Raw genomic sequence first — 27,994 nt, forward strand, 5'->3', positions numbered from 1 at the left:
GTTCACTCTGTCAGCGGGACAGGTCGGTTGACAAGAGTTGGCACGTACGGCACAGTACCTACTCAAACAGCCTTAATAGCTCAACCGGTATAGGAGTGGACTGAAAACCGAAAGGTCGACGGTTCAAACCCCGCCCGTTGCACTATTGTCATACCTACTCCTAGCACAAGCTTGACGCTTAATTGGAATTAAGCTTAAAATAATTGCTTAAGAGGAAAGGGGAATATTAGTCATTTAACATGGCTAATATTCTTTATAAAAAAAAAAACGCAATTTTATTACAGTGTTGCGTTTAAATGTTTTTACGAATTCCGGTACCTACTGAGATATCTTGCATCACGGGGACGGGCTACTACGGATAGGTTACTTTTTGTCCTGGAAACTCAAAAGTTCCCATGGGATCATTAAAAACCTAAATACACGCGGGCGAAGCCGCGGGGACCAGCTAGTTGGATAATAAACTCTGAAAACTATTGTCCTACAAAATAGATGGTGTGACTGGAGTGTCCTCCACTCACGAGCAAAACTTGGGCGCCTCGTCAAACGGAAAAATAAACACTTGGCGGCTGCTGGACTATTATAACAAGGTTGCCCCCAAGCTGTTTTCGACGCGCTCCGTGTCCCGACTTTTGAGATAGTTTGTTATAAATAATATTATATTGGGGCCGATTTTCTTGTACACAATCTTTAAGGTAACGCAGTACGCTCGACCTGACCTGTTTGCTTTTCACTTGACTGTATGAGAAAGGTGAGAGGCGCGATGATTTTCACTGAACTCAAGGGTTTAGGAAAAGTATTTTTGAGAAAAAAATACTAAATGTAGGTATGTTTGCAAAATAAAAATATTTCAACTAATGAATAAATAAACTATGTCTAATGTTAAATTGTTTTAGAATTTTCATACCCCTAATCTTATTTGTTTACGCCCAAAGTTGACAAAAATTTAGTGTTAAAATAGGAATCTTGAGGCTCGTGTAACTTTAAAATCAATATTTTTTCAATGTTTAATAGGTATATCAATAAACCTAGATTAAGGCATGACAAACCGATATAATACTTAGTTTTGAGCATACAATAGGGCCGATTCTCTTGTACACAATCTCTAAACTAAACTAAATTAACAGGTCTAAATCTAGTGCTATCCTTTTCCGCAAGCAACATTATGAAAGGGATAGCAATAGATTTAGATGTGCAATTTTAGTTTAGTTTAGAGATTGTGTACAACGCAATTAGCCACAATATCAATTAATAATATAGTAATTAACCTCCTACGTTTGTATGAAGAAATCACCGAACTGGACCCACTTAACTAAACAAAATTAACAGATCTAAATCTAGTGCTATCCTTTTCCACGAGCAACATTATAACAGGGATAGCAATAGATTTAGACGTGTCATTTTAGTTTAGTTTTAGAGATTATGTACAAGAGAATCGGCCTCACTAGCTCTGTAAATGTTGGTTAAATCCATACTAATATTATAAATGCAAAAGTGTGTCTGTCTGTCTGCTAGCTTTTCACGGCTAAACCGTATAACCGATTTTGACGAAATTTGGTATATAGCTTGCATCCCGGGGAAGGACATAGGCTATTTTTCATCCCGGAAAATATAAGAGTTCCCACAGGATTTTTTAAAAACCTAAATCCACGCGGACAAAGTCGCGGGCATCATCTAGTTCTTCATAAAAAGGTAACATCTATCGCAGTTAATAATCACGCCTGTATTTTATAATAGTCGTAAAAATAAAATTTTCTCCGTCATGCTCATAAGCTGGCCGCGTGCGAAACAGCCTATCATGCTATGCTTTCATGTCACTAAGCGCAATGTGTGTGAATGTGTTGTACTTGCTAACTCGTGTTAATATGGTTGTATTCAGAAACGTTTCATAGTATGTATAGTACGCGGCAGGTCGAGATGGCAATCGGGGTGGGGACGCTCCGCACACTAACCCGGTGCGGGATAGCGCGGGTGACGTGCGGGACGTCACCCCGCCTCATACCCCGATTGTCATCTCGAACTGTCGCGTACTATACATCTTTCACCGTCGACGATCAGCATGGAAAGAAACCAAAACTTATTTTTAGTATTTTTTTAATTTCATAGGAAATGAAGATAGTTCTGTCCCGATATTGTACAGACATTTGTAGGCATTTATTTTTGTATTCAATTTATATTGACGATAAATAAATAATAATATTAATATGGTAATATCAAGGCAGTTTCATTTTTAAATAAAATACACCTTTGTATGTACACAATCTTTATTTTTAAACAAATTAACATTTTAGCATTTTCGACTTGCGAAATTTTAAGATATTATAAAAAACAGTTTTTTTTCTTAATCCTAAATCCTTAAGAGCAAATTTTAAACCAAGTTAATACTTAAACAAATAAAAAAAATGAGTATCTGACAACAAAATATAAAATGTAGCAATTTGCACACCAATAATATTCGTAAGTAGAACGAACTAAACGTGGCCATACAGAGAGTATGTATGCTAAGAACCCTCGTAGCTTTACTTTTAAGTTAACGTACTATTATTTATATCTTGTCTTTTGAACAGAAATACTTAATAGTCTTCTTAATTCGATCACTTATTTTTTGACTCAATTTGTGCATAAAAATGCCTGAGCTTTGAAAACTATTCCATGGCCAATATTAACAGAAACATTATTAGCTCGGCGCTTATTGCCCTATATACTCTGTAGTATTAGCCGATGCTCGCGACTTCGTCCGCGTGGATTTAAGTTTTTAAAAATCCCGCGGGAACTCTGATATTTCGGAATAAAATGTACCCGTATTCACAGTACTATCAGAAGGGCGATTGTCTAAAACCTGCATCAATCATTATTACAATCTCAATTGTTCTGATTGGCTGAATTTGTGAGATTCTTGTTGCAAAAATGCATTGTGGCCAATAGTGAGCGAGCGTTAACCAATCAGAGATGATTGCGATCGTGACATTGTAGCTGTCAAACAACCGCGGTAGGGCCACAGGTCTCACAGGGCGCTCGAACGTATGGTGTGGATTCCACCAATCACATTATTGAAAATTGACGTGACATATTAATCTGGTTGGTGGAACCTAGACTGCGTTTGAGCGCACTGTGAGGCCTCATAGCAACTACTGTGAATACAGGTGTAAGTCACTCCAGGTCTTTACAAAAAATCACGCAGATCCGTTGCTAACCAACAACACAAACACACTGTCGCATTTATATGGGTAGTGAATACTGAATAGTGATGTATTCTTAACATATACAGTTTAAGTAATAACTAACAAGACTGAACACTAAACACAATTTATTATTACGGCTGAATTCCAGTCAGATGTTATATTTCAATAACTTGCATTAGTAGTTCAAGTAGTTATGAAATAATTTAACAATATCTAGCACATAAAGAAAAAGTATCACAAGTTAAAAAAATTATTAGCTGTCACTGACATAAAAATAGTCACTATACAGGTTAGCAAGGCTAAAACCTTTTTTCGTCCTAAGCGTCTGTATATTTGACAGGCAACACTAGACACATGTGGCCGCACGAAAAATCTACTAAGGAATGAGCAGAATTTTCATTATTGCTTACAATGACAAAGCCCATATCTGCATTTAATGATTCTCTTGACTTTGGTTTTGCCATTGTCAGCGAATCATGTAAGCTTTTCACTTAAAACGGAAAAGTTAGTTACAGTTAAGAGGTATTTTTCTGTTGCCCCTTCACAAGATCTTGTGTTCCTAGATTGCCGATACTGGCGTGATTGGGGAAATAATTACGTTAGACAAATAATCAACTTATTCTTTCTCTGGTGTAGAATTTTTACTCTCCTCGAGGGGTGTTAACGATTCTGTGACAGGGCCCTCTTTGTCTGGTGTCGATACTTTCTTCGCATCGAGAGTTGTTGCGGTTTCTTCTGACGTAGCATCGTTTATTGAGACGTCTTTTTCTTCAAAAGATTTTTCTATGACAGTATTAGTACTTCCTAGACTTTCGTTCAAATCCTGCAGTGACGAATCCAAATCATTTGCATCTCCGATGGCATTTTCCGCGTCATGGAAATCATCAGTGTTTTCTTCAGCAACTGGCTGTTTTTCAGTTACTTGTTCTTTTTGTTTTACAACACTTTCCACGAGTTGGTCTATATGTTCAGTAACTAATTTTTTAACTTCCTCTTTCTGTTCAACTATGTTTTTCTTAATTTGCTCTTCCTGCTCAACTACGTTTTCCTTGTCTTTTTCTTCAACTATGCTTTCCTTAACTTTTTCTTTCTGTTCAACTATACTTTCTTTAACTGGCTCTTTCTCTTGAGCTATATTTTCTGTAACTTGCTCTTCCTGCTCAACTACGTTTTCCTTGTCTTTATCTTCAACTATGCTTTCCTTAACTTGTTCTTTCTGTTCAACTATGCTTTCTTTAATTGGTTCTTTCTCTTGAGCTATATTTTCTATAATTTGTTCTTTCTGTTCTACTATGCCTTCTTTAACTGATTCTTTCTCATTTACTATGCTTTCCGAAACTTGTTCTTTTTGTTCAACTATGGTTTCCTGAACTTGTTCTTTCTGATCAACTACACTGTCGACAAGTTGTTCTAACTGTTGAGTTACGATTTCTTTAATGTGTTCTTTTTCTTCAACTACACTGCCATTTATCTGTCCTTTCTGGTCAACTACGCTTTCCTCAATTTGTTCTTTCTGTTCAACTATGCTTTCCTTAATTTGTTCTGTCTGCTCAACTGCACTGTCCACAAGTTGATTTAACTGTTGAGTTACGATTTCTTTAAAGTGTTCTTTTTCTTCAACTTCACCATCTATCTGTTTTTTCTGGTCAATTACAATTTCGTCAACTTGTTCTTTTTGTTCAACTATACTATCATTTTCTGTATTGGGTACTGGTGAGTCAGACTTTAGTATGCAACTTATATCTGTACCATTAAGTAACAACCTAACTAGTGAAGGCTCTTTTAAGCTATCTAAAAATTCTATTTGGAATGTAACAAGTTCCGCTTCTAAATCTTCTAGTTTGGATTTTGCAGCTTCATTCGCATCACCCACGAATCCTGACAGGCGACAACACTTGGCTAGCGGTTCGATCCCCGCTATATCTTCGGGCAACTGTCTGAAGTCCTCGCACTTGGCTTTGTTACCATAGTCTATAAATTGAACGTGATAGCCGACATCGCAAAATTCTAATATTTTACCTCTGTACCACCTCTCGTCCTCGCCCCAGAAGACGGCACAAACAGAACCCACCTTCAGTTCTCCGATAGCTTCAAAATCTTCAGCATTATTTAAACTTTCTGTCACTTTATCCAGATTCGCCGATGAATCATCGAGTTGCACGTAAAACTCTTCCAAAGAATTAACGAAAGAAATCTTTCCACTGCTGTGTAAGTCTTGGCCGACAGGCGTCGGTCTCTCGGAGGGGGGATGTTCCTCGCAGAGAGCGGCTAACTCATCAGAAACGGATTTTCCTTCGAGGAAGAGGTCCACGATAGAAATATCTCCAGCCGCAATGAACTGAACGTTAAATATCGTAGCTCCCTCAGCAGCCAACTCGTTGAATTTGACTTCGGATTTTCGCGACCAAGCCTTGACGTGGGGAGGTTTCTGCAGGGCACATTTTCTTGAAAGGGCTGGTTTGGATTGGAGTTCTTCCGGAAGGCTGCGCAACTCGCTGACGATCGAGGCGTTTCCGTAATCCATGAAAAGGACTTCCGTGCCCTCCGAGCCGTCGATGATGACTTGAGCCCTGTACCAGGCGCCGTCCTCGGGATACTTGGCCGCGCAGAGCACGCCCTCCTCCTTCGCGGTCAACTCGGGGAAGTTTTCGGCGTCAACCAACGCGGTCTCCATCGACTGCAGCTCCGGGGCGGCACTCTCGAGCTGAATCCAAAATTCGGAGGGAGAGTTGACGTGGCTGGCGAAGCACGACGGATAGTTTCCGCATTCGCTCTCCTCAGACCTCGTAGCGTGTCCCTCTGATACCAATTTGTCTGTTAAATTCTGTCCATTTACGAAAATATCCACATATGTCGTTACGTCTTTAAGCACGACCAACGCGTCGACGGGCGCAGAAAGGTCGCCGACGAGTTGTGTGAAGTAATCTGAAGCCGGTTCAGACCACTGCCCCGTTCCCGTCGGTATTGCATTCACGCTGGCTTTGATCGCATACCGGTCGATATCCTTGAGATGGTCAGGAATGACTTTTATCAATCCGGGTTGATTGTCTAAAACGTCCGTGTTTCCATAGTCTACGAAACGAATCGTTGTGATATCGGAGTCGGAATCCAGTATCTCAGCGCGATACCACTGGTCATCGACGGAGTACTTAGCGACGCATTGAGTTCCTATTTCACGCGTGTCGATATCGGCGTAGCTCTCAGCATTCGTTTGTAGTTCAGCCTGGATCTCGTCAATTTTATCGGCCTTATCCAGCATTTGGAGCCAGAACTGTCCAGGACTATCGATGTGACTTACGTTGACTTGGGAGCAGCCAGCCGGCAATGATATAGGTTCATCGACGGGAGGTTCCTCGGGTTTGGGATCTCCTGGAATTTCGGAGGCCACATGCGGCGCTGCGAGCTTCTCGTTGACTAGCTTGACGGATAAATCGATGCCATCCAGATGTAGATTGGCCAGCCACCCGTCGGAACCGAAGGCTAGCGTGACTTGGACTTCCTTCTCGGTGGTCCATTCGCTCAGTTTGGCTACGGCATCCTCTTGCAATGCCATAAGTCCCAAGCTGGCGACGAGAGCCAAACAGCATGGTTCAAAGAACTTGGGGTCAAGTTTTCTGATGGCGTCTCTGGCCACTGTTTCAGAGTTGCCATAGTCAGAGAACTGCACTGTCACTTGTTCTTCGGTGGAGCTGATGATGGTTCCTCTATACCAGTTGCCGTCTGCCGACTTGGTTGCGCAGAGCGCGTCGACCTCTACCTCGGTGATAGGCTCTGGTGTTCCTATAGAGGAAAAAGACAACATAGAACAATTAAATAATAACAGGCTGTCAGAATCGACTCTTGTGTTATTTTGCACCAATCAAATTTATTAATTTTGGTTGAATTTAACGTTGGTAAAAAAAAATACTGATTTCGTCATTATCACAATTATAGCTGTTTATACAATAAAACAGACAGTCATTAGTATATTGTTATCAATGTAGTGAGAGCTTACCTTCTTCATAGAACTTGTACAACTCTTCTAACAACAGAGCTATTCTGTCACCATCGGCCGCCTTCTGCAGATAGAACTCATTGAGGTTCTCTATATGCGAGATGTACGCGTTGCCGAAGTTGTAGTTGAACACGGCTCGCGTACATAGCTGCACCACTTCGTCATAAGCGCCCTCGTCCGGCTCGAATATGGCAATCTTCTGGCCGCTCACTGGCTCGTATAATGTGGACACCAATCTAAAGAAATTTTTTCTATATTATCTAAATAACATAAAGCATTGTGGTATTTGCGACAGGAGACACCTGTTGCTCCTAGATTAGCATATAATCTAATAGCAACTTGGTTTTTAGCTTACGACCGCATATTGTTGTATGTCAGAAAAAACTTCGCCGGATCGGACGAACGTTTCTGATGTTCGCAGAGTGAGTGTGAGAGAAATTTTTCTGATACATTTCATGAAAATATAAATATGCGCCGCATATTTTCATGAAATGTATGTAGGTATAGCGCATAACTGAGTAGGCTCCTCCGGTAGTGGAGCGGTGCGGGAGGAGACTGTTGTCACAAGCTGACGAATCACTAAGCTCTCGCGTCACGTCAACACCCCTCTCCTATCTGATTATATCTCCTCCTCCGCAGGAACCTACTTAGTTATGTATTATGCCTGTATATTATGTAGATATGTATAACTTACGTGATCTCATCGACATCATTCACGTATATAATGAATTTGTTTCCAGTCAGCTTGCTCTTCAGTTCATCGATGGTCAGCAAAGCTTTGGACTCCTCCGAGTAGTTGTTGAGGCAGCACTGCAACGACTGGTAGTAGTATACGCTCAGCTCAGTCGGAAGGATCATTAGCTGTAACGCGAACAACAATTGTCAATCCATACTTCTATAAATATTATAAATGCGAAAGTGTGTCTGTCTGTCTGCTAACCTTTCAGCCTATCCATACAACCTATTTTGACGTTTGATACAGAGATAGCTTGCATCCTGGGGAAGGACATAGGCTACTTTTCATCCCGGAAAATGAAAGGGTTTCCACGGGATTTTAGTGGGAGCAGTTTTTTAACTTAGTGCTATATATATCGCCTTAGCGTTAAATACGTACATTGTCTATGGAAGTGGTAATAACGTTCCCATAGTCTGGCAACACGGCTTGCACGTTGGCCGGGTCGGACACGTCGTTGAGTATGGCGCGGTATATTTTCTCGTCTCGTCTCACCGTGCAGTGAGTTCCATCTGTGAGGTTGTCAGCGCTCAGGGGCGTTAGCTAAAAAACAATTATTAAAATATAGTTTAAAAAACCGTAGTTTAAAGGTTCTGTACCACCATACAAGAAATAACACTTTTTAATGTTTCCATTTGTAGCACGCCACACTGTCGCATTTTGTTGCTTCGACGTAAAACAGCCATCAAACAACTCAAATGAGCCCAAAGTAGTCTTAACATGTACGTTATTAATTAGATAAGAATCATACTAAATTATAAAATGAAATAATGTTTATTCATTATCCCTATAATTTACATGAATAAAATTAAATACTCACGTTCGCAACATCAAAGTTAGCGATAGCACTTTCCACCAAATCAGCCTTTTCCAAGTCCAACTGTACAAAGAATTTCTCAAAGGACTCCACGTGCGTCACTCTACAAAGTATCTGCTGACCCACAATGATCGTCAGATCGATCGCTTCATCTGTAAATGAATGTAAATCTAAAAGTATTAGCTAATAAGTAACAAGTTGGAAAGTAATAAGCTATCCACATTTACATCATCTAGTCTAAACCTTACCCTTTAGTGTGACGGATTGACTTTCGGACATAATGGCCAACTGTTTTTCGACCAACATATCAGCCACGCTTACGCCATTATTCCATAGGGACACCTTGTACTGTTCTTCCACACAATCTTGGAATATGCATTGGTAACGTGGCGCGTTAAAACAAAGGTCTATTTCGGGGTCGGCCTTCCATTCCCCTTCCTTTGGTGCTACACCCGTCAAAGAGCAGTGAACGGCCATTTTGGGAAGCTCCATTAGTTCTCTATCCATCTGCCATATATCCTTAGCGTCCACCAATTGTTTATTGCCAAAGTCCACATAACGAACAATGAATTTGGAGAAAGGCTGCACAGATACCACAGTGGCCCTATATAACACACCATCTGCCGGATATCGCGCCAGAACTGATGCTCCCACAGGCACGTTTCCAGTGAAAGACTTAACTCCCTTGTATAATTCGGGGATTTTGTGCATCATTTCCAGGAATTTCGGCTGCAGCGACAAAATTTGTGTGTAAAAGTTTTCTGGCGAGATAATCCAGGTCACGGACACTTCCTGTTGGGATCCTAATTCTACTGAGGGCTCTGCGAAGGGAGTTTCTAAGGGCAGGGGATCTGACAATTCCTTGCATGGTGTGAATTTGCCCCGGCTCTTAAACGGGGGTGCGCGGCCAAAGTTGTCGCCACTGCCTTGGGATCGGAAGCTTCTCTCCCTCTTGTCGCCATCGGAATTCTGCGATCTGTCGAACCTGTCCGACCTATCCCTTGGTGCAAAGTTACCTCTATTTCCACGATCGCCTCTGTCGTTTCTATCATTTCTATCTCCTCTATCGTTTCTATCTCCCCTATCGTTTCTATCTCCTCTGTCGTTTCTATCTCCTCGGTCGTTTCTATCTCCTCGGTCGTTTCTTTCATTTCTGTCTCCTCTGTCGGACCTATTGTCCCGGAATTCTCGCTTTTGGTTCCAGCCTTCCTTTTTGTCGCCCCAATCGCGTCTCTCTCCCCGATTGTCCGGCCTAAACGGTCTTTCTCTGTCTTGTCTAAAGTTCCTCCCTCTGTCGTTGCTTTGGTTGTCGTCATCTTGTTGACCGAACCTATTATCACTGGAAGAAATTTCAGTAGTTAGTCGCTTGTAAATTAACAGTACATTTTATAAGACATGTTATATATACACCTTTACGTAAAATTTAGAATATATTTTTTAATTCACAATTATTAATTTAAAAACTGTGTGTGATGGCAAATGAATAATAATGTATTCTCTCTTTTTGAACTTACGTTATTTGCTCTTTCGTTATAATCAATAGAATACAGTTAATAGTGCGTTTTAGTCTGTTATTTTTTACTATGTAAAGTTAGAACAGTAATTTGGGCAATGTATCACACAAACAACATCTACAACTAAATTTTAGAGTATTCACATCCTCTTCCTACCAATTTAATATGAAAAGGACAGACAGCTTGACAGTTTTAAATGCCAGCCGCAAGCATTGTTTAAATAGCGTGCACTAAAATTTAGTGTCTTTTAATGTAAAATTCTTGTTCTGTCCTTTTTAAGCAATATTAAAAAGAAAAAGATGCAAATACTCTAAATTTAGTTTAGAGAAAGACAACAGAATCGGTGCCATTATCTAACCTGCACTTAAAATTAAGTGAATTTAGCAGAAGAAGAAATATTAAATTGGTGAGCTTATACGACAAATTTTCAACCAAGCATCAGCGAAGACAACAGATTACGTGAAAACGAAACCAAATGATAGGTAATGTACAATCGTGCTGAAACGAAAGGTGCTATTGAATGCAACAAAAAACAAAGCAGACTCAAGACTGCACACGAACCGTGCCTAATTCTAGCTTTTTAATTGATATTAGTCTAGTCATAGAAATAACTCGATACATAACAAATCGATTAGAATCAATCCACATTAACGGCACTCAGACTCTATATCTATGGTACGCGACGACAATCGGGGAAGGAACACCCCGCATATACCCGCACAGTACGTACGTCACCCGCGCTAACCCGATGCGGACGAGCGCGGGTGACGTACGGGTGGTGTTTATTGCACATCGAACGTAAGAAAGAGATAACGGTTTGTTAGAACGTTATCTCTGTCGTTGAAATAGACATAAAGTCACATAGGTATGAGTGACAGAGACGACACTTTACGAAACCGGAATCTCTTTCTAAAGTTCGATGTGCAATATTTCCTGCCGAGTACTGTACATTCTTTACCGTCTAACATTACGCTGGCCTGTCTTCATCCTAAAAGTTATATAATATCAGTCTATGAGTCTACGTCAATGTGAATTGAGCCTTGTAGTTTTCAAAGTAGTTTTTCAAGTGATATAATGTTACAATGCAACGTTTTGTGTGCAGGTGGTCAGTAACAGACTGGTTACTAAATATCGAATAGAAAAAAACGGTCACGTGCGAATTGGGACTCGCACACGAAGGGTTCCGTAACATCTTACAAGATGTAACACTTTTTTTTGTGATGTACCTAACCACAAGTTCAGTTTTCTGATTTTTAGGTTTTCGTACCTCAAAAGGAAAAAGGAGCCCTTATAGGATCACTTTGTTGTGTCTGTCCGTCGTGTCTGTCAAGAAACTTACATAGGGTACTTCCCGTTGACCTAGAATCATGAAATTTGGTAGGTAGATAGGTCTTACAGCACAAGTAAAGCAATAAATCCCAAAACCGTGAATTTGTGGTTACATCGTAGACAAAAAAAATAAAATGTGTTCCTGAACAAATATTAGTATTTTCAATTTTCAAAGTTAGATAACTATTCTAAAACAGATTTATTTTTATGCATAATAGTTTTTAATTTATCGTGCAAGATGTCGAAAAAATACGACTGTAATACGGAACAGTCGGTGCGCAAGTCTGACTCGCACTTGGCCAGTTTTTCCCTATAGGTACTTGTGCTATTTAAGACTTGGTACCTGCCAAACATGATTCTAGTACGGGTCAATGAACGGGAAGTAGCCTATAGGTTTTAATTCCCTTGACGGGTTTTGACAGACAGATTGTCAGATAACGAAATAATTCCATATGGGTTCCTTTTCCCACTGGAGATACGGAACCCTAAAACACGCAAGTCGATACAGTGCTACGCGGCGAAGCGTATCGGGGAAGCAAATGGGGCGAGGAATCAAGAACAATTCTACTGTTAATGCTTTTATGAACATAAAATCGAATGTTTTATGCCATTGTTTATAAATGCATTGTTTTTATCTGGTTTTTAGATGTACTTCTTGGGTATTTATTGGCTTTCAGGCGTGATCATTTGACACAATTACAAGTCCTATAAAAAATCTTTATATCTATAGTTTTAGATTATAACCTGAGTTTTACACACAGACATATTAATTTTTAATGTCTTTATTTTATCACATATATTCATAGTTGCTCACAGTTTATACACAAATTGTGAGCAACTATGAAATAGGAAATTTGTTATCCAGCGATTTGGGATTTAGCTTTTTAAGGGATTATGCTGTAGTTTCTTAGAATGGCGGCCGTAAGATATCAGGGGTTTATTTTAATACATATAATATTAAAGTGTACATAAAAAACAAGTAATTTATTATTCTTATTGTTGTTAGTTTTATCATTTAAATATAAATATTAAATATTTTCTTTTCAATGGTGTGATGAAAATTGAAATATATTATAACTCACTAAAAACCGCCCGCGTACGGGTATCGCATCGCCCGCTGGGAAAGTGTTAATGGTAGTATGATGCGTAAAATTTTACTCCTCACGCGCCATTTTAACTTTACGTGTCAAATTTCATGTCAAAAGTACGATTTTAGTAATTGTTTTAGGCTTTTGACATGACAGTTGACCCATAGTTAAAATGGCGCGTGAGGAGACATTTTGAACGGGCTATACACAAATGTAGATGATTCAAAAGCACACCAAACACTTGTCATCTATAACTCAATAGGAACACAAAATGTAGGTATGTGTCTATGGTACGTGCTAATTTTGATCTATGCATTCTTGTCATATTATAGGTAGCAGGGTGCAAACATTAAGGTCTATGTCTTTTAGCGTGTTACAGCGAGTGCATAACGTTTACAAGTGCTGTACAAGATTACGTGGAAGCGTGCTCGTTAAAGCGTCACACTGCACTCTGTACCGTTTCAACCGGTCCTGTATGGACGCGCCCTTATGCTGGGGCCCGGTATGCGAGTGCGTTTGGACGTCTAAGGACGCCGCCTCAGCGGCCTGTCTAAGCCGTTTGCCGACCCCGCCCGTTTCTTTCTTCCATGCACCTTTTTTGTCATGGTGATCCCCTCTAGGTCTTCTGTTGATACATTTTTTTATTTTCTATAGTAAATAAAAGATAACCTCTTTTTGAGAATTTGTATTCTATCATGAGATCGCATCAAAATTCAACGAATAACGAAACAATATATATAAGTAAATACATTACAGTACCCAGCAGGAAAAATTGTACATCGACCTTTAGATAGAGAAAGCGGTTTCGTAGAATGTTGTCTTTGTCGTTGAGACCGACAAAACGCCACATAGGTGACTGAGACAACTCTCTACGAAGCCAAAAACTCTTTATAAAGGTCGATGTACAATATTTTCCTGCTGGGTACTGTACATTTTCATCCTAAATATTATACTGAGTAATATATTATGTAGATTGAAATTTAAACATCCAGCCCTCATGCCAAAAAACCTTTCACTGAGGCTAATTGTTCTGTTATACACAATTTATTAACTAAACTAAAATTAGAAGTCTGAATGTATGCTTTAAACTGATATATGTATCCTTTGCTATGGTAATGCTCTCTGCGGAAAAGAGTAGCATAGCACTAGATTTAAATCTGGCAATTGATAGATTGTGTACAAAAGATTAAAATGTTTAATTGGCTCTTCCGCTCACGGAAGTGCAATGAGAAATTGAAATTTTTTACAAGGCATGTCATATTTTGTGCAAGGAATCTGGCTGTTCAGCTCAGAAATGCAGCCATTCTTGGTATCATTCTGACTTGTACATATACCCTAAAACATTGTCAATTAATTTGTATTTGTATTTTTTTTCGATTTAAACTTATACAAGCACTTACGAAAGTCAGATAAGCATAGTACAATATAACAATAAAATGGGGCCGATTCTCTTATACACAATCTCTAAACTAAACTAAATTAACTGCAGGTCTAAATCTAGTGCTATCCTTTTCCGCAAGCAACATTATGACAGGGATAGCAATAGATTTAGACGAGTCATTTTAGTTTAGTTTAGAGATTGTGTACAAGAGAATTGGCCCCATTAAGTGTACAAAATATGACATAAACGAGATCATTAAAAATATCAGATACAAAACTTTCGATTGACTTGAACGAAACCGATTTCACTGTATCATTTTCTAGCGAGGAGAGAATTGCCTCGATTGGCATTAATAAAGTGAAAAATAGAACATATTATGCGCGATAGGCGTTGCCGTTTTATTCAGTACCAATTATCTGAACGCATGAGTTTCGCACAGAATCACTTGAAATCTCATTTGATATGTTATGATTCAAGACTTCTTTTACGTTACCACTGTTATTTTTAGCTAGAAATTTCTTAATGAAAGTTATTGCAGATTTGTGCGTGACTTGAAATATAAATGAATCAAAGTACTCAGCAGGAAATATTGTATATCGATCTTTAGAAAGAAATAGCGGTTTCGTAGAGCGTTGTCTCTGTCGTTGAGGCCGACAAAACGTCACATAGGTATGAGTGACAGAGACATCAGATAATGGTCTACAAAGCCGAAATCTCATTGTAAAGGTTGATGTACAATATTTCTTGCTAGCTTCTGTATCTGACATTAATAAGATTATATATCGGGATCATAGTCAACCCTTTTTAATGCATCATCACTACCAGTATTTTAGTTTGTTGGTTTGTCCTTCAGTCCCGGAGCAACGAATCAATGTGATTTTTTGCATGGATATAGTTTTAAAAACCTGGAAAAACCTTAACAATATGTTTTTTCCGTTCCTTTTCCTTATCGAATTATGTCACAGCCAGCACGATGGAGACCTATACTCTGCTCAACGAATAAAATGAGCTTATAGCTTGTTTCAGTCAACTGTGTAAATGGCGGGGCTGGCGAATTGGGTACCAACTAGTTGCACGGCGAAAATCGTACTCGTGTGCTCTTTAGGTGAAGCCTACAACCCGTTACGCCCGGCGACCGTTAGAATATGTAATTTATATGGTAGTCTATGGCGACATACTCAGACACAGCGAGTTCCATATAACGTACAGATTCTAACGGTGGACGCCGAGGACTGAGTCGCCATGCGACTGGCCGACTGCGCATAATGTGATAGTCACCTGTCCCTCGTGTTGTCCCTTGGGGGTCGGAAGTCCCTGGTGGGTGGGTCGGCGGCGGGCGCGGGCGACTCCTCCCACTCGTCGTCCCCGCCCGGGGACACGGCCGTGTGGTTCTCTTGGTGCTTGGGCGGCCCGCGTCTGAAACAGAACAAGTACATTCACATTGTACTCAAGATTCAAAAGTACCTAAAAGTAAATTTATTTGAATAGAAATATTTTTTTATTCAGATACAAGTTAGCGCTTGATTGCTAAGTCTCACTTGGTGGTAAGTAATGATGCAGTCTAAGATGGGAGCTGGCTAACCTGGACGGGGCATGACAGTTTTCAGGCCATCGTAACGGTACGCTAAATCGCTTGGCGATTTGCGTAGCCGGCAGGTTGGTAACTAGCGACGGTCGAAGCCTTTCATCAGACCACACCAGACAAAATTTAGAAATTATAAAATTCCAAATTTCCCATGCCGGGAATCGCACCCGGGGACCTCCCACTAAAAAAGACCAGAGCGCTCACCAATGCGCCAGGGAGGTCGTTCTATTCTATTGTTGACGGAGCGAAAAGAGGTCCTTGAGTCTACTTGAGTGAATTTGTATGCGTCCGTCCGTCTGTCAGAGCATTGTAACGTCTAAATAATCATCATCAACCGATAGACGTCCACTGCTGGACATAGGTCTCTTGTAGGGACTTCCACACACCACAGTCTTGCGCCGCCTGAATCCAGCGGCTGTCTGCGACTCGTCTGATGTCGTCCGTCCACCTAGTGGGGGGTCTTCCAACGCTGCGTCTTCCGGTGCGAGGTCGCCATTCTAGCACCATGGGACCCCAACGTCTATCGGTTTTACGAACGCCTGAACGAATGCACGTAATTTCATTCAATTTACAAAGTAATTATGTAAGTGACCGGAGTCCGGAATGATACTAAAATTAGTCAAGTATCAAATAGAAATCACAATTAATATACTTATTCCCTGCGAGATCTGAAAGAGAGAGGAGAAGGAGAGCTGGAGAGGGGAGAAAGAGACAAGGGGAAAAGACTAACTGAAATTTGGCATGCATCCGCTAAGAAAGCTTTTTGAAAATTCAACCCGTAAGGTGGTAAAATAGGGGTTTCAAATTTGTTTTTTAGTTGTGTTTGTGTAGTTTGATTTTAATTTAGTTTGTAACGATGGGGCTGGCATATAGATTATCTGTAAAAGCCCCTTACAAAATGTCAGATAATTTAAAAAAAAAAAAATGTAGTCCACGCGGGCATAAGCTAGTTTAGATTATAAACTTGTAATAATCTAACTGGTAATTCAAACTGACCGTCGAAATGTGTTCCGGCCTTTTACTTTTGTTTCTCTAAGCTGCACTTAACCCAGTAATTGGCAAGTCAAGTAACAACAGTAATTATAACTCTCACCTTTCGTATCGTTCAGCGCGCTCGGGTTTGGCGCCATACTTTTCACTGTGACGGGCCGGCGCTGACCTTTCGAAATTTTCCTTTTGATCTCTACAGACAAAAAAATCGGTCAAGTGCGATTCAGACTCGCACACGAGGTGTTCTGTACCGTCGTACAAGAAATAACACTTTTTATATTCCATAATTTTCATGGCGGCCATTTTTTAATTTTTGTTATACATAGGTATACACATTTTGTAAAAATTTCAACTCTCTACTCTATTAGGTACGGTCCACGGGAGACAGCCCGCTGACAGAAAGATGGACGGATAGCGGAGGCTTAGTAATAGGGTCCCGTTGGCACCCTTCGAGTACGGAACCCTAAAACATTCACTTCACAAAATACATGGCTACTACAATATTATTGTTTGCCGTAATACTTAGGCCGAAAAGAGTGGTGATAGCCGAGTGGTTAAATGTCGGCGTCCTCTTCGGGAAGTCGGGGGGTTCAACCCCGGACATGTACCTGTAACTTCTAGGCAAGCGCGCAACATGAGGAAACCTGCATGCCTGGGAAATCTCCTAATGTTCTCAAAAGTGAGAGGTGTAGGGCAAGCACACGACACAGTAGGTATAGCATGAATTACTTCATACAATGTCAAAATAATATTTGAGCGTGCACCGCGCCGCTCGGGCACGGGCCCGGTGTAACATAAAACATCCCTAAAACCTGTTGCAACTACAACTTGTTATTTCGGAAAAGTGACATTTTTAACTGATAATAATGTTCAAACCTATTTATTTATTATTAAAATATTAAAAGTTACATTCAATGCATATTGTTTCTCAATCTATGATACTGGACAGTTAATTCCACAGAACTCACAATCCTTCTAAACTGCATAGAAACTAATGTACAGCCATTGCAAATCTTTTACTCTCAAAAATCAAGTTTTTGAAATAACACGTTGAAGTCGCAAACAGGCGAATTTATTTAAAGTAGTTCCTGCATTAGCAGATTATCATAGAACTAAAACGCAATTATTATAATCCCCAATATGTTATTTAAAGCTTGATTCACAAACTATATTACATAGTTAAGAAAAATATACACCTAATGAATTCATTTAAAGTTTCGAGAAGATAAACTTATAAAAGAATTGAATAAATACACTGAATGAAAAAAACACAAGATAATAATCATTTCAATATACGCGCACGCAAACCTACACCGCTATATAAATCCATTAGAAACGAACACGTCAAACTGATTTAGCACGGAAGAACACGAAACTGAACAACGCATTTAACTAAGGGCAAGAAAAGCGAAAGGAAACAGTATATTTCCACATAATATTTACCTATACCAATATCTGTGCATGTTGAATGCTCAAAGTCTTAATCCGACTGAAAATTTTTCTTTGCAACGAGTTCAAGAACCGAGAACGAAGGCCACATTGACCATGACTCAGGGTACTATTATCATTTTTTTGCTAACATCACAGAGAAAAAGTTAACCGAAGCGCATTCAGTTCCATGTTTCGCTTTTTTGATCGAGATTCATCACTTTAACTGAATATTCATGACCATTATACACTACAATGTCTGCTTTTAATAGCTTTAGATGAGCAAAACCGCTATTTATACAGAACTAGATGATGCCCGCGACTTTGTCCGCGTGATTTCGGTTTTTGAAAATCCCGTGGGAACTCTTTGATTTTCCGGGATAAAGAGGAGCCTATGTCCTTCCCCGGGATGCAAGCTATCTCTGTACCAAATTTCAGACAGACACACTTTCGCATTTATAATATTAGTATGGATGGATTAGTATGGAATATGGATTTAAGAGATCTTGTCAATTTGGAGTCGGGATTCTATTTAAAGGGTACTTTAGGTACACATGAAAAATATACGAAGTTGCTGACAAGAGTTGGGCACTAACGAGACCGCACGAATTGCCTTTAGGAAGTGTATAATGTATATGTTACCGTCAATCTATATACGCTATATACGCGTATTGTATAGATTACCTAACCATTCCATCGAACCTAAAACATACAGGCAATGTATAAAATATTTTTGATTTCATACTTTGCCCAGGTGTCCTATACAGTTCTCAAATACAATACGAATGAATTATACGTAAATAAAATAATGACCACAAATCACAAATGCTTGATGACATTTGTTTGAACTTTGAGTTGACAACTGGTATATTTTGAGTATGACACATATTAGAACGATTTTTTATGCATCACAAAATAAAATTATATTTTTGATTTGCAACTTCTAAAAATATGGTTTTTACTCAGAAAAATTAAATGATTTTTAAAATAGCTGGTTTCATCTTCGCCAATCTCCTTTTGATTTGGATTTGATTTGATCTTTTTTCTCGATGCATTTTATGAAGTCTGAGTAACCGCCACTTTCTCTTTACCCACGTAAGATAGTAGTCACGCGTTAACCTAATACCTATATCTAGCTGTTAGGCATTACTTCAAAAAGCCATGATGTATATATAGGTCGACCGACGATAACAATACGCGCTGTCCAGCCAATGAGCCTTCCTTTGACTGCAGTTTAAGATGAAAGCGGAATAATTTGGAAGGGGTATGGCAGTTTTTATTAAACCCATACCCCTTATCAGTTTGTACACGGCATTGTACCGGAACGCTAAATCCCTTGGTGGCTATGCTTTGCCGGTAAAGTGATAACTAATCACCGGACCAGAGACAGTTTAGAAATTTTAAATTCCCAAATTGCCCCTGCCGGGAATCGAACCTGGGTCCTACCACTTATAAGACCGCACCGCTCACCACTGCGCCAGGGAAGCCATCAAAAAGGAAACAAACCAATTCCAAATGAATGATAAGGATCTTCGCATCAGCGTCAAGTGTCAGTCTTCGTACCTGTTCCGGAAACTGCCACCTCTTTGTCCGAAGTCCTCACCGTCCTTAGATCTCTTGTCTTCTTTGAAGCTCTTCTCCCGCCGGAAGCTCTTCTTCCGGCTGTCATCTGGGACACTGCCTTCCGATGAACTTAAGGCTTCTGGTGCTTCTTTCCACGCTGTTGTAGTGGTTTTTGCCTAATAAAGCAAGAAAGGACAGCATTTGATGAATGTTGTTGTGACGGGCGGACCACCAAATTCTTAAAAGGCCGGCAAACGCATCGGCGGCTCCTCTGGTGCTGAAAATGTTCATGGGTGGCGGTAATCACTTAACATCAGGTGACCCGCCTGCTCGTTTGCTCGGTATATCTATTTTTAAAAAAATGTTTATGACAGTCTGAGAAGTGGTATTCCCACCAGATTTTAACATTGGGGAAGTAGGTAGGTAGGTCTTGTGGCACGAGTAAAAGGAAAGTCCTAAAACCGTTACTTTGTGGTCACATCACAAAAAAAGTGTGTACATGAACACAACATGACATGTGAACATGAATAATTAGTATTTTCAATTTTCAAAGTAATATAACTATTAAGGACCGACCGAAGGTTCGGTTTCGGTTTCGGCTTCGGCTAGTTTCGGCCAATAATTGGCCGAACCTTCGGCCCCGCCGAAACTAGGTGTTCGTGAATTGTCGCGCATTATTCGTCTATTGCTGGGCCTCATTAATTGCCCGTATGTTTATATTTCGAATATTAGGTACCTATCAGCGGGCCTTTGTTTATGTGACCCGCGTAATGAGATCTCGTACACACTTCACAGTACGGAGCTTTTATTATTTTCCTTGGTGACTGTTTGATAAGTCTTGTTTATGATAATTTTGTATTATGATAATATTATAACTTCGGGCCGGAAATGTTTAAACCGGCAACGGGCAGACTTTTGTTAACACTCAACGCGATCACATGTGTACAGTTGTAAAACTTACCATTTACGATTTATGGCCGATTTAATGACCAGTTTTTATTTATTAATCCGATATTTTAAAAGTTATCGGCCAAAAAAGAAAAACCGGTTAATTAAATCGGCCATAAATCGTAAACGGTAAGTTTCGCAAAAAGTTTTCAGGAAACAAAAGATGCGAAATTTTATTCTCTACAATAATGGTCTACATAACTTTTGCCCTAAAGTGGATAGTTTTCGAGATATCGGCCAAAAACTTTCCTTCAAGATTGCGATCGAAGCTCTACCTGGATCTGACAGCATTTTGTGATTTTATGGTCAGTAAGTGACCCTTAACCTAAAAATAAAATAAAATTGGATCGGAAATTTAGTGCGAGGTTGACCAAAAAAAACGGTTTTATTTACTGGCCCTATATGCGTAAAAATACAATAGATTTAAGACGCTATAAAAATTCAAATAAGTTTCGGTTTCGGTTTCGGTTTCGGCCGAAACTGGGACCAAGACCTATCTCCTCAAAAATTGCTGTGCCTCAAACAGGATTCCAATATTTTTGAATAGAATAGAATATAAATTTTTGATATAATAAAATGATATAAAAACTATAAAATCATTGTGAATTATATTGGAATGCATAATAAATGAATATGAAACAAAAAGAGATTTAAAAACAACTTACCTCCACGCTCCTGGGTTGTGAGAGTTGGTTCATCCTCCTGGCCACGTCCAGGGGTGGGTTGTCGGTGTCATCAACCAAGGTCACTATCATAGTGTCATTAGATAGCACACCCACTACATGGGCCATTAAAGTCTTCTCTAAAGCTATCATTTCCAGTTGGTTTGATGTCTTTGTCTCTACAGGTCTGTTTTCAAAACCCTGTTTTTGAAGTAAAATATAATATTATGTACCTTATAGTGCATAAATTTTAAGTTCCCATGTGCCATTTTAGTTTTTGTGTCAATTGTCATGTCAAAGTATGATTTTAGTCATTACTAGCTTATTCCCACAACTTCGTGTGAACTACACAAATTTCGAACCCCTATTTTACCTCCTTAATATAGTGTCATGTATAAAAACCTACAACATTTGCTTACCTTTTTGTAATAAAAGATAATACAAGTGGGTAGATAAAAAACTAAAATAATTGTTGCACTGTCATGTTTTGCTACTTAGCTCAATAAAATGTTCTCATGATTAATTATCGTATTATTTAACATGTGTGCGTAATCCCAGCAAAATAATGTTGAATTTCAGGATTTGAGTTGGATAGATTTTTAGTGCGTAACGTCGTGTAATTGTGCGTGAAAGTTTTAAATTTGTGCGTCCAACCAATAAGTAGATATTCGAAAAAAACGCGTTTTGCCAGGAATACGTCATCCCAGCTACACATTTTTTGGCAGGCAACCTTGGCATTTTCTTCCAGGCAACCTTAGGGTAGAGGATATTATAAAAATTAAAGAAAGCGGAAGGGGTGTACTAATTAAATAATGTTATTTACATTAGTTTAATTAGTACATTAGTATATATATAATATACGTACGTATATATATATATATATATATATACAGATAAAAATACAACAGTAAATAAGAGAGGAATAGACGACAGATAAGTGGAATAAAAAGTAAAAATAAATAAATAAACACATCAAATGGAAGATAAATAAAAGAGCTTATAGAGTATTATATATATAGTATATTAAAGAGTATATATGTATTATGTTAAATGTGTGCGTAATCCCAGCAAAATAATGTCGAATTTCTGGATTTGAGTTGGATAGATTTTTAGTGCGTAACGTCGTGTAATTGTGCGTGAAAGTTTTAAATTTGTGCGTCCAACCAATAAGTAGATATTCGAAAAAAAACGCGTTCTGCCAGGAATACGTCATCCCAGCTACACATTTTTTTCCCAATGGACGTACGAGAAAAAAAATAGGTCCATGAATTAGTGCGTTTTAAGAGGTAAATGTGCGTGCTAAAATTAAATTTGTGCGTCATAACACTTCGAAGATATTCAGTTTTTTGCTGGGATGACGTTTAACCATTTCTTATATCTCTTAAACGGTTAAACGTATAGACGTGATTTTTTTTACACATATTGCTATGAATTTGTGCGTAATGTTTGTAAAAACAGAATTTAAAAAAAAATTACCGTTCAGTTTTTATAATTAAAAAATAAAATAACGTTATTAGGTCCTAGTACTTTAAATATGACCTCTAACGATAAACTTATACCGTTGATTTGTCCCTTATAACGGCTCACAGTATCTTATCAAGTTTCATTGGAGTATTTTAAGTATTTATTGAATTATGAAGAAAATTACTACGACAGGACTACGATATTTTTCGACATTTAATTGGTCGAGTATTTTATGAGTTGGCTAATTAAAATTTCTACCAATAATTAGTGCGTCAGCTCATTTATCCATCTGCAAAAATATAGCCCAATACACAGATAAATTATAGAGATATAATCAAAAAACCTATAAGATGCGCAATACAATGATAAACCGACAAAGTTTGAATAGCCACAAAAAAGCGACCGTGTCATATATCGTGCTAACCTTACAAAATTGATAGTATTGTGCCATTTCTTTTCTGGTACATGTGCGCACAAAATTATTAAGCTTTTTATTAATCATACTAAAATTATAAATGCGAGCATTATTATAAAATATGTTTGTTTGTTGGTTTGTCCTTCCATCACACCGCAACAGAGTTACAGATTGACGTGATTTTTGCATAAGTGACCCGTTACATTTATTCCGAAATATTAGAGTTCCCACGGGATTTTAACAAACAAAAGCAAACAGTCCTATTGTCTGGTCACAAGCCATAATTAAACAATATAGTTTTCTGGAAACTGTTAAACTAAGCCACCCGTTCGTCTTCAAAACACGGCAATAAAACTGAATTTTAAAACTAATAGGTACCAAAGGTTCCGACCACAGCCATCTTTACTTACAAGCCATGCTATTAAGTTTGGCAACGTCGCAATTAGGATCCGCCGTGAATCTGTGGCATAAACCGATAGAGCTACAAGTGTACTAGTGGACAGCTTTCTATAGGCTGTATCTAGTTATATTTAAAACACTATGCACCTACTTACATTACAAATACATAAAATCATTAGTTTTTGAAATTACGTATTGACCACATACGGCCCACTTACTTAATGTAAGGCAGTACCTAGTAGGTATGTCTTTCGTAAGAATGTAGGAACTTAAAACTTGTTTGAAACTTTGAAGATCTACCTACTATTTCACTAAAATAAAACATAAATGAGGGTTAATAGATATTTTATTTCCTATTATAATTAGAGTTAACAGTTATTTTATTTCCTGTCCTTTGTGATAGTCCTTTTCTTGGGCTTGCTCATGTAGTTCTTGACGACGCTCGCTGTTTATACAGCTGTTCCCTTTTAGAGGGATCCATCCTAGATGTTTTTTCGCACGTAACTTAGGTAACGCAAATTCTTAGGTAGGTTAGGGAAAATATGGGGCACTGCACCAGCTACTAGTTGATTCAACGTGATTTATCTCTATTTCTAGATTTTTTTACTATTTTGTTACTGTTGATTATTTTTATTGTTATGTTAATATGACAAATTATGTTAATACAATAATTTTTGATTACCTACTTAATTTACAATCGGTATTCAGTCAGAATATTGATCAACTAAAACTTAGAAAATAAAAAATATATTGAACTGTTCTGTTGTTTTAATTTTCACTAACTATTATGTACGTACATGTACTTAAGTGCTAAAAAAGTAATGGTACAATACTATCAATTTTGGAAGGTTAGCACAATATATGACACGGTCGCTTTTTTGTGGCTATTCAAACTTTGTCGGTTTATCATTGTATTGCGCATCTTATAGGTTTTTGATTATATCTCTATAATTTATCTGTGTATTGGGCTATATTTTTGCAGATGGATAAATGAGCTGACGCACTAATTATTGGTAGAAATTTTAATTAGCCAACTCATAAAAAACTCGACCAATTAAATGTCTAAAAATATCGTGTCCTGTCGTAGTAATTTTCTTCATAATTCAATAAATACTTAAAATACTCCAATGAAACTTGATAAGATACTGTGGGCCGTTATAAGGGACAAATCAACGGTATAAGTTTATCTTTAGAGGTCATATTTAAAGTACTAGGACCTAATAACGTGATTTTATTTTTTAATTATAAAAACTGAACGGTAATTTTTTTTTAATTCTGTTTTTACAAACATTACGCACAAATTCATAGCAACATGTGTAAAAAAAATCACATCTATACGTTTAACCGTTTAAGAGATATAAGAAATGGTTAAACGTCATCCCAGCAAAAAACTGAATATCTTCGAAGTGTTATGACGCACAAATTTGATTTTAGCACGCACATTTTTTTTCTCGTACGTCCATTGGGAAAAAAATGTGTAGCTGGGATGACGTATTCCTGGCAGAACGCGTTTTTTTCGAATATCTACTTATTGGTTGGACGCACAAATTTAAAACTTTCACGCACAATTACACGACGTTACGCACTAAAAATCTATCCAACTCAAATCCAGAAATTCGACATTATTTTGCTGGGATTACGCACACATTTAACATAATACATATATACTCTTTAATATACTATATATATAATACTCTATAAGCTCTTTTATTTATCTTCCATTTGATGTGTTTATTTATTTATTTTTACTTTTTATTCCACTTATCTGTCGTCTATTCCTCTCTTATTTACTGTTGTATTTTTATCTGTATATATATATATATATACGTACGTATATTATATATATACTAATGTACTAATTAAACTAATGTAAATAACATTATTTAATTAGTACACCCCTTCCGCTTTCTTTAATTTTTATAATATCCTCTACCCTAAGGTTGCCTGGAAGAGATCGCTATTTTAGCGATAAGGCCGCCTATTGTACATGCTATCTTTGTTATATGTCTATTGTTTTGGTTTTGGTGTACAATAAAGCATATTTTACTTTTACTTTTTATAGTAATAGCTTTTTCTCTGTAATAGCAAATTTCAGCTTGATTCGTCCAGTATTTTGAGCTGTGCATTGCTAGATCAGTCAGTCAGTCAGTCACTTTTTCATTTGGTGAATCATACTTTTAACATGAAAGTTGTTGTTGTAGTAGTAGTAGTGGCTTTTGGTAGTGCCACCATGGAACAAGCCATGAAAGTTGATACATAGAGCTAAGATGGTGCATGAGTTCTCATTTTGTATGGACTATAATATAATGTTAAAGAGGCTTACATGTATCAGTGTAGAGTATTAAAAAAACTTACCTTTAAAGCACATTTCATGGCTTGTGCGGGTAGCAGTATCAGATCTGGTGTAATGGTCCTTAAATCTTCTACATTGACCTCCTGCTCATTCCCATAGTCCACATATGCAACCACCACTTTGTTGCCTTTCGTCTCCCTCACTATTGCTCTGTACCAGTTGGCATCATCAGGGAACCTGGCGCAGCACACTGCCCCGACAGGCAACTCTCCGGGGGGCAAACTGTTCTCACAGTGAGCCTTCACAGCGTCCATCACAGCATTCAACTCATCAATCTTGTCAGACAGTTGCACGTAGAACTTTATGCAACTATCGACGTATGACACCAGCACAGATTGCCTGCTGCCCAAAGGAAGCATGTCCATCCACTTGAATTGAAGGGTATCCTTCATATTTGCCAGTAGCAAGTCTAAAACATTCTTATTGTCTATGAATAATTCACCATACTGAATCAACGGTGGCCCGTCGGGTGGCACCACACGTAGCATCAACACTTGCCCATTAACCAATTGCTTAAAGGTCTGTTCGAGCTGTGCGTTCTTCTCCAACTTCTTCACACCGGACAGACAGAAACGCATAGCAAATATATGGGGCTTCACAAACTCTTCAGGTATATCAAATATGTCATAGTACGACACCATCTCAGTGTCCCCGAAGTCTACAAAGAATAGTTTACAATAGGTTCCAGATAGACTCGTGACTATTGCTCTGCAAATGATTCTATCTCCTCTCATTCGGCCGAGGCATACTGTACCGATCATGGGTGGCTCTGCGAGACTGCTGTGTGGTCTTCTGTTGATGTCATCCATCATTTCCTGCAACTTTACTGTTTCGCTTGTGAGCTGGACGACAAACAGCTCAGGGCCATCTTCAGCAAATGATACAAAAACCTGGTGCTGAGAGTTTACTTCGAGGAGTCTACTCTTGTATGTCAACGATTTCTTTGGTGAGACTGGCTTGTTCACTGTTGCCATTGCCCGAGGGGTGTCAGACAGGGATGGGGTGACAGGCAGGGGAGCTACGCTGGCCGGAGTGTGTTGCAGCTGACGCTCTGGCGCTCTAAGGTTCGCCATAGTCCTTGAAGACTTGTTCACTATCAATCTTTGGCTCACTCCTTGACCGGAGGTGCTGTTATATGGCAAGGCGACATTCTGATTCAAGCGCATGGCTGATGCAGGATTGGGGAAGTGTTGATTCATAGAAAAAGGTACATGTTCCATCAAGCGTGGTGGACCCGGTGCCAACAAGGTGGGAGACCAGTTGCTTTGCTGTTCATTCATTTGCAACAGCAGAACTTCCTGTTTGACCACAGGAACGTCAACTCCAAATCTATTGGAGATCAAGTGAGTCGACAGGTCGTTTCCTTTGAATTGAATGGATATAATGGGTAAGGTTCGCGTCCGCAATTCGACAGTTGCAGTGTATTCGGAATAGCACAGAAGACTTTGCAGTTTAAGTATTAGGGGCTCATCCCATCTCCCCGACGGGTGCGTAACGCGAGACAAATAGTAATCCGTGGCTTGTCCGCGCAACTGAGATAACATGGGATCATACGTCTCCAAGTACCGGATAGTACTTAATGAAATAAGATCTTTGTTGCCAAAATCGATAAAGTGCACACCGACTAAGCCGGTATTGAGATTGGAAATGTTTATAATTTTGGCTCTGTAGTATGTTCCATCTTTGTACTTTGCGGCACAAATTACACCTTCGCGGATAGCTGCCGCGGGAACTGCTCCGATACCTTTTTCTAAGTTCTCACGGGCTGCATCGAATAGGCTCTCGACCATTAGAGAAGATTGCTGATCGAGCTGCCCACTTATTTTTAGTAAGTGTCCCTCACCATCCACATGGGTCACATAAAGCCGAAAAGATCGTTGAGAATCTGCAGGCTGAGCCATGGTAGCACTTTGTATCAATTATTAGGAAAAAAGTAAATACAAAACATAACACTTAAGAAAAAACGAATTCCGTATATAACATTAAACGACAACACTTACAGTCAGCAAAAAATTCACTTTCTTTTCCGTTTACGTTTTTAGCGTAGCGAACATGGCGGTTTGCTTTCTTTGCAATTTTTGTTTTAGGCAGTAATCCATCCGTAGAGTTTTGACTTTGTCACAGACAGTGTTGCCAGGGGCCACGGGTCTTG

The 27,994-nt window shown here is 38.8% G+C and overlaps 1 protein-coding gene across 3 annotated transcripts; it reads right to left on the reverse strand.

Moving 5' to 3' along the window:
* Positions 1-2,229: 2,229 nt before the first annotated feature.
* On the reverse strand, positions 2,230-27,933 carry tud (tudor domain containing protein). 3 transcript variants are annotated; one of them, XM_069502881.1, is made up of 12 exons: positions 25,845-27,933; positions 21,215-21,412; positions 19,602-19,777; positions 16,714-16,803; positions 15,314-15,451; positions 13,112-13,279; positions 8,972-10,062; positions 8,727-8,875; positions 8,288-8,449; positions 7,868-8,034; positions 7,174-7,409; positions 2,230-6,959 (listed from the first exon to the last, which is right to left on the reverse strand). In XM_069502881.1, the coding sequence occupies exons 1-12, from the start codon at positions 27,741-27,743 to the stop codon at positions 3,796-3,798; spliced, it is 7,638 nt and encodes a 2,545-aa protein (XP_069358982.1). In that variant the 5' UTR covers positions 27,744-27,933; the 3' UTR covers positions 2,230-3,795. The 3 variants fall into 3 exon arrangements, with proteins under 3 accessions (XP_069358982.1, XP_069358981.1, XP_069358983.1); XM_069502880.1 differs by having other exon boundaries at positions 8,727-8,893; XM_069502882.1 differs by lacking the exon at positions 13,112-13,279 and having other exon boundaries at positions 8,727-8,893.
* Between the last annotated feature and the right edge of the window lie 61 nt (positions 27,934-27,994).

The sequence above is a fragment of the Maniola hyperantus genome, chromosome 14 (genome assembly GCF_902806685.2).
Source record: "Maniola hyperantus chromosome 14, iAphHyp1.2, whole genome shotgun sequence".
Lineage (NCBI taxonomy): Eukaryota > Metazoa > Arthropoda > Insecta > Lepidoptera > Nymphalidae > Maniola > Maniola hyperantus.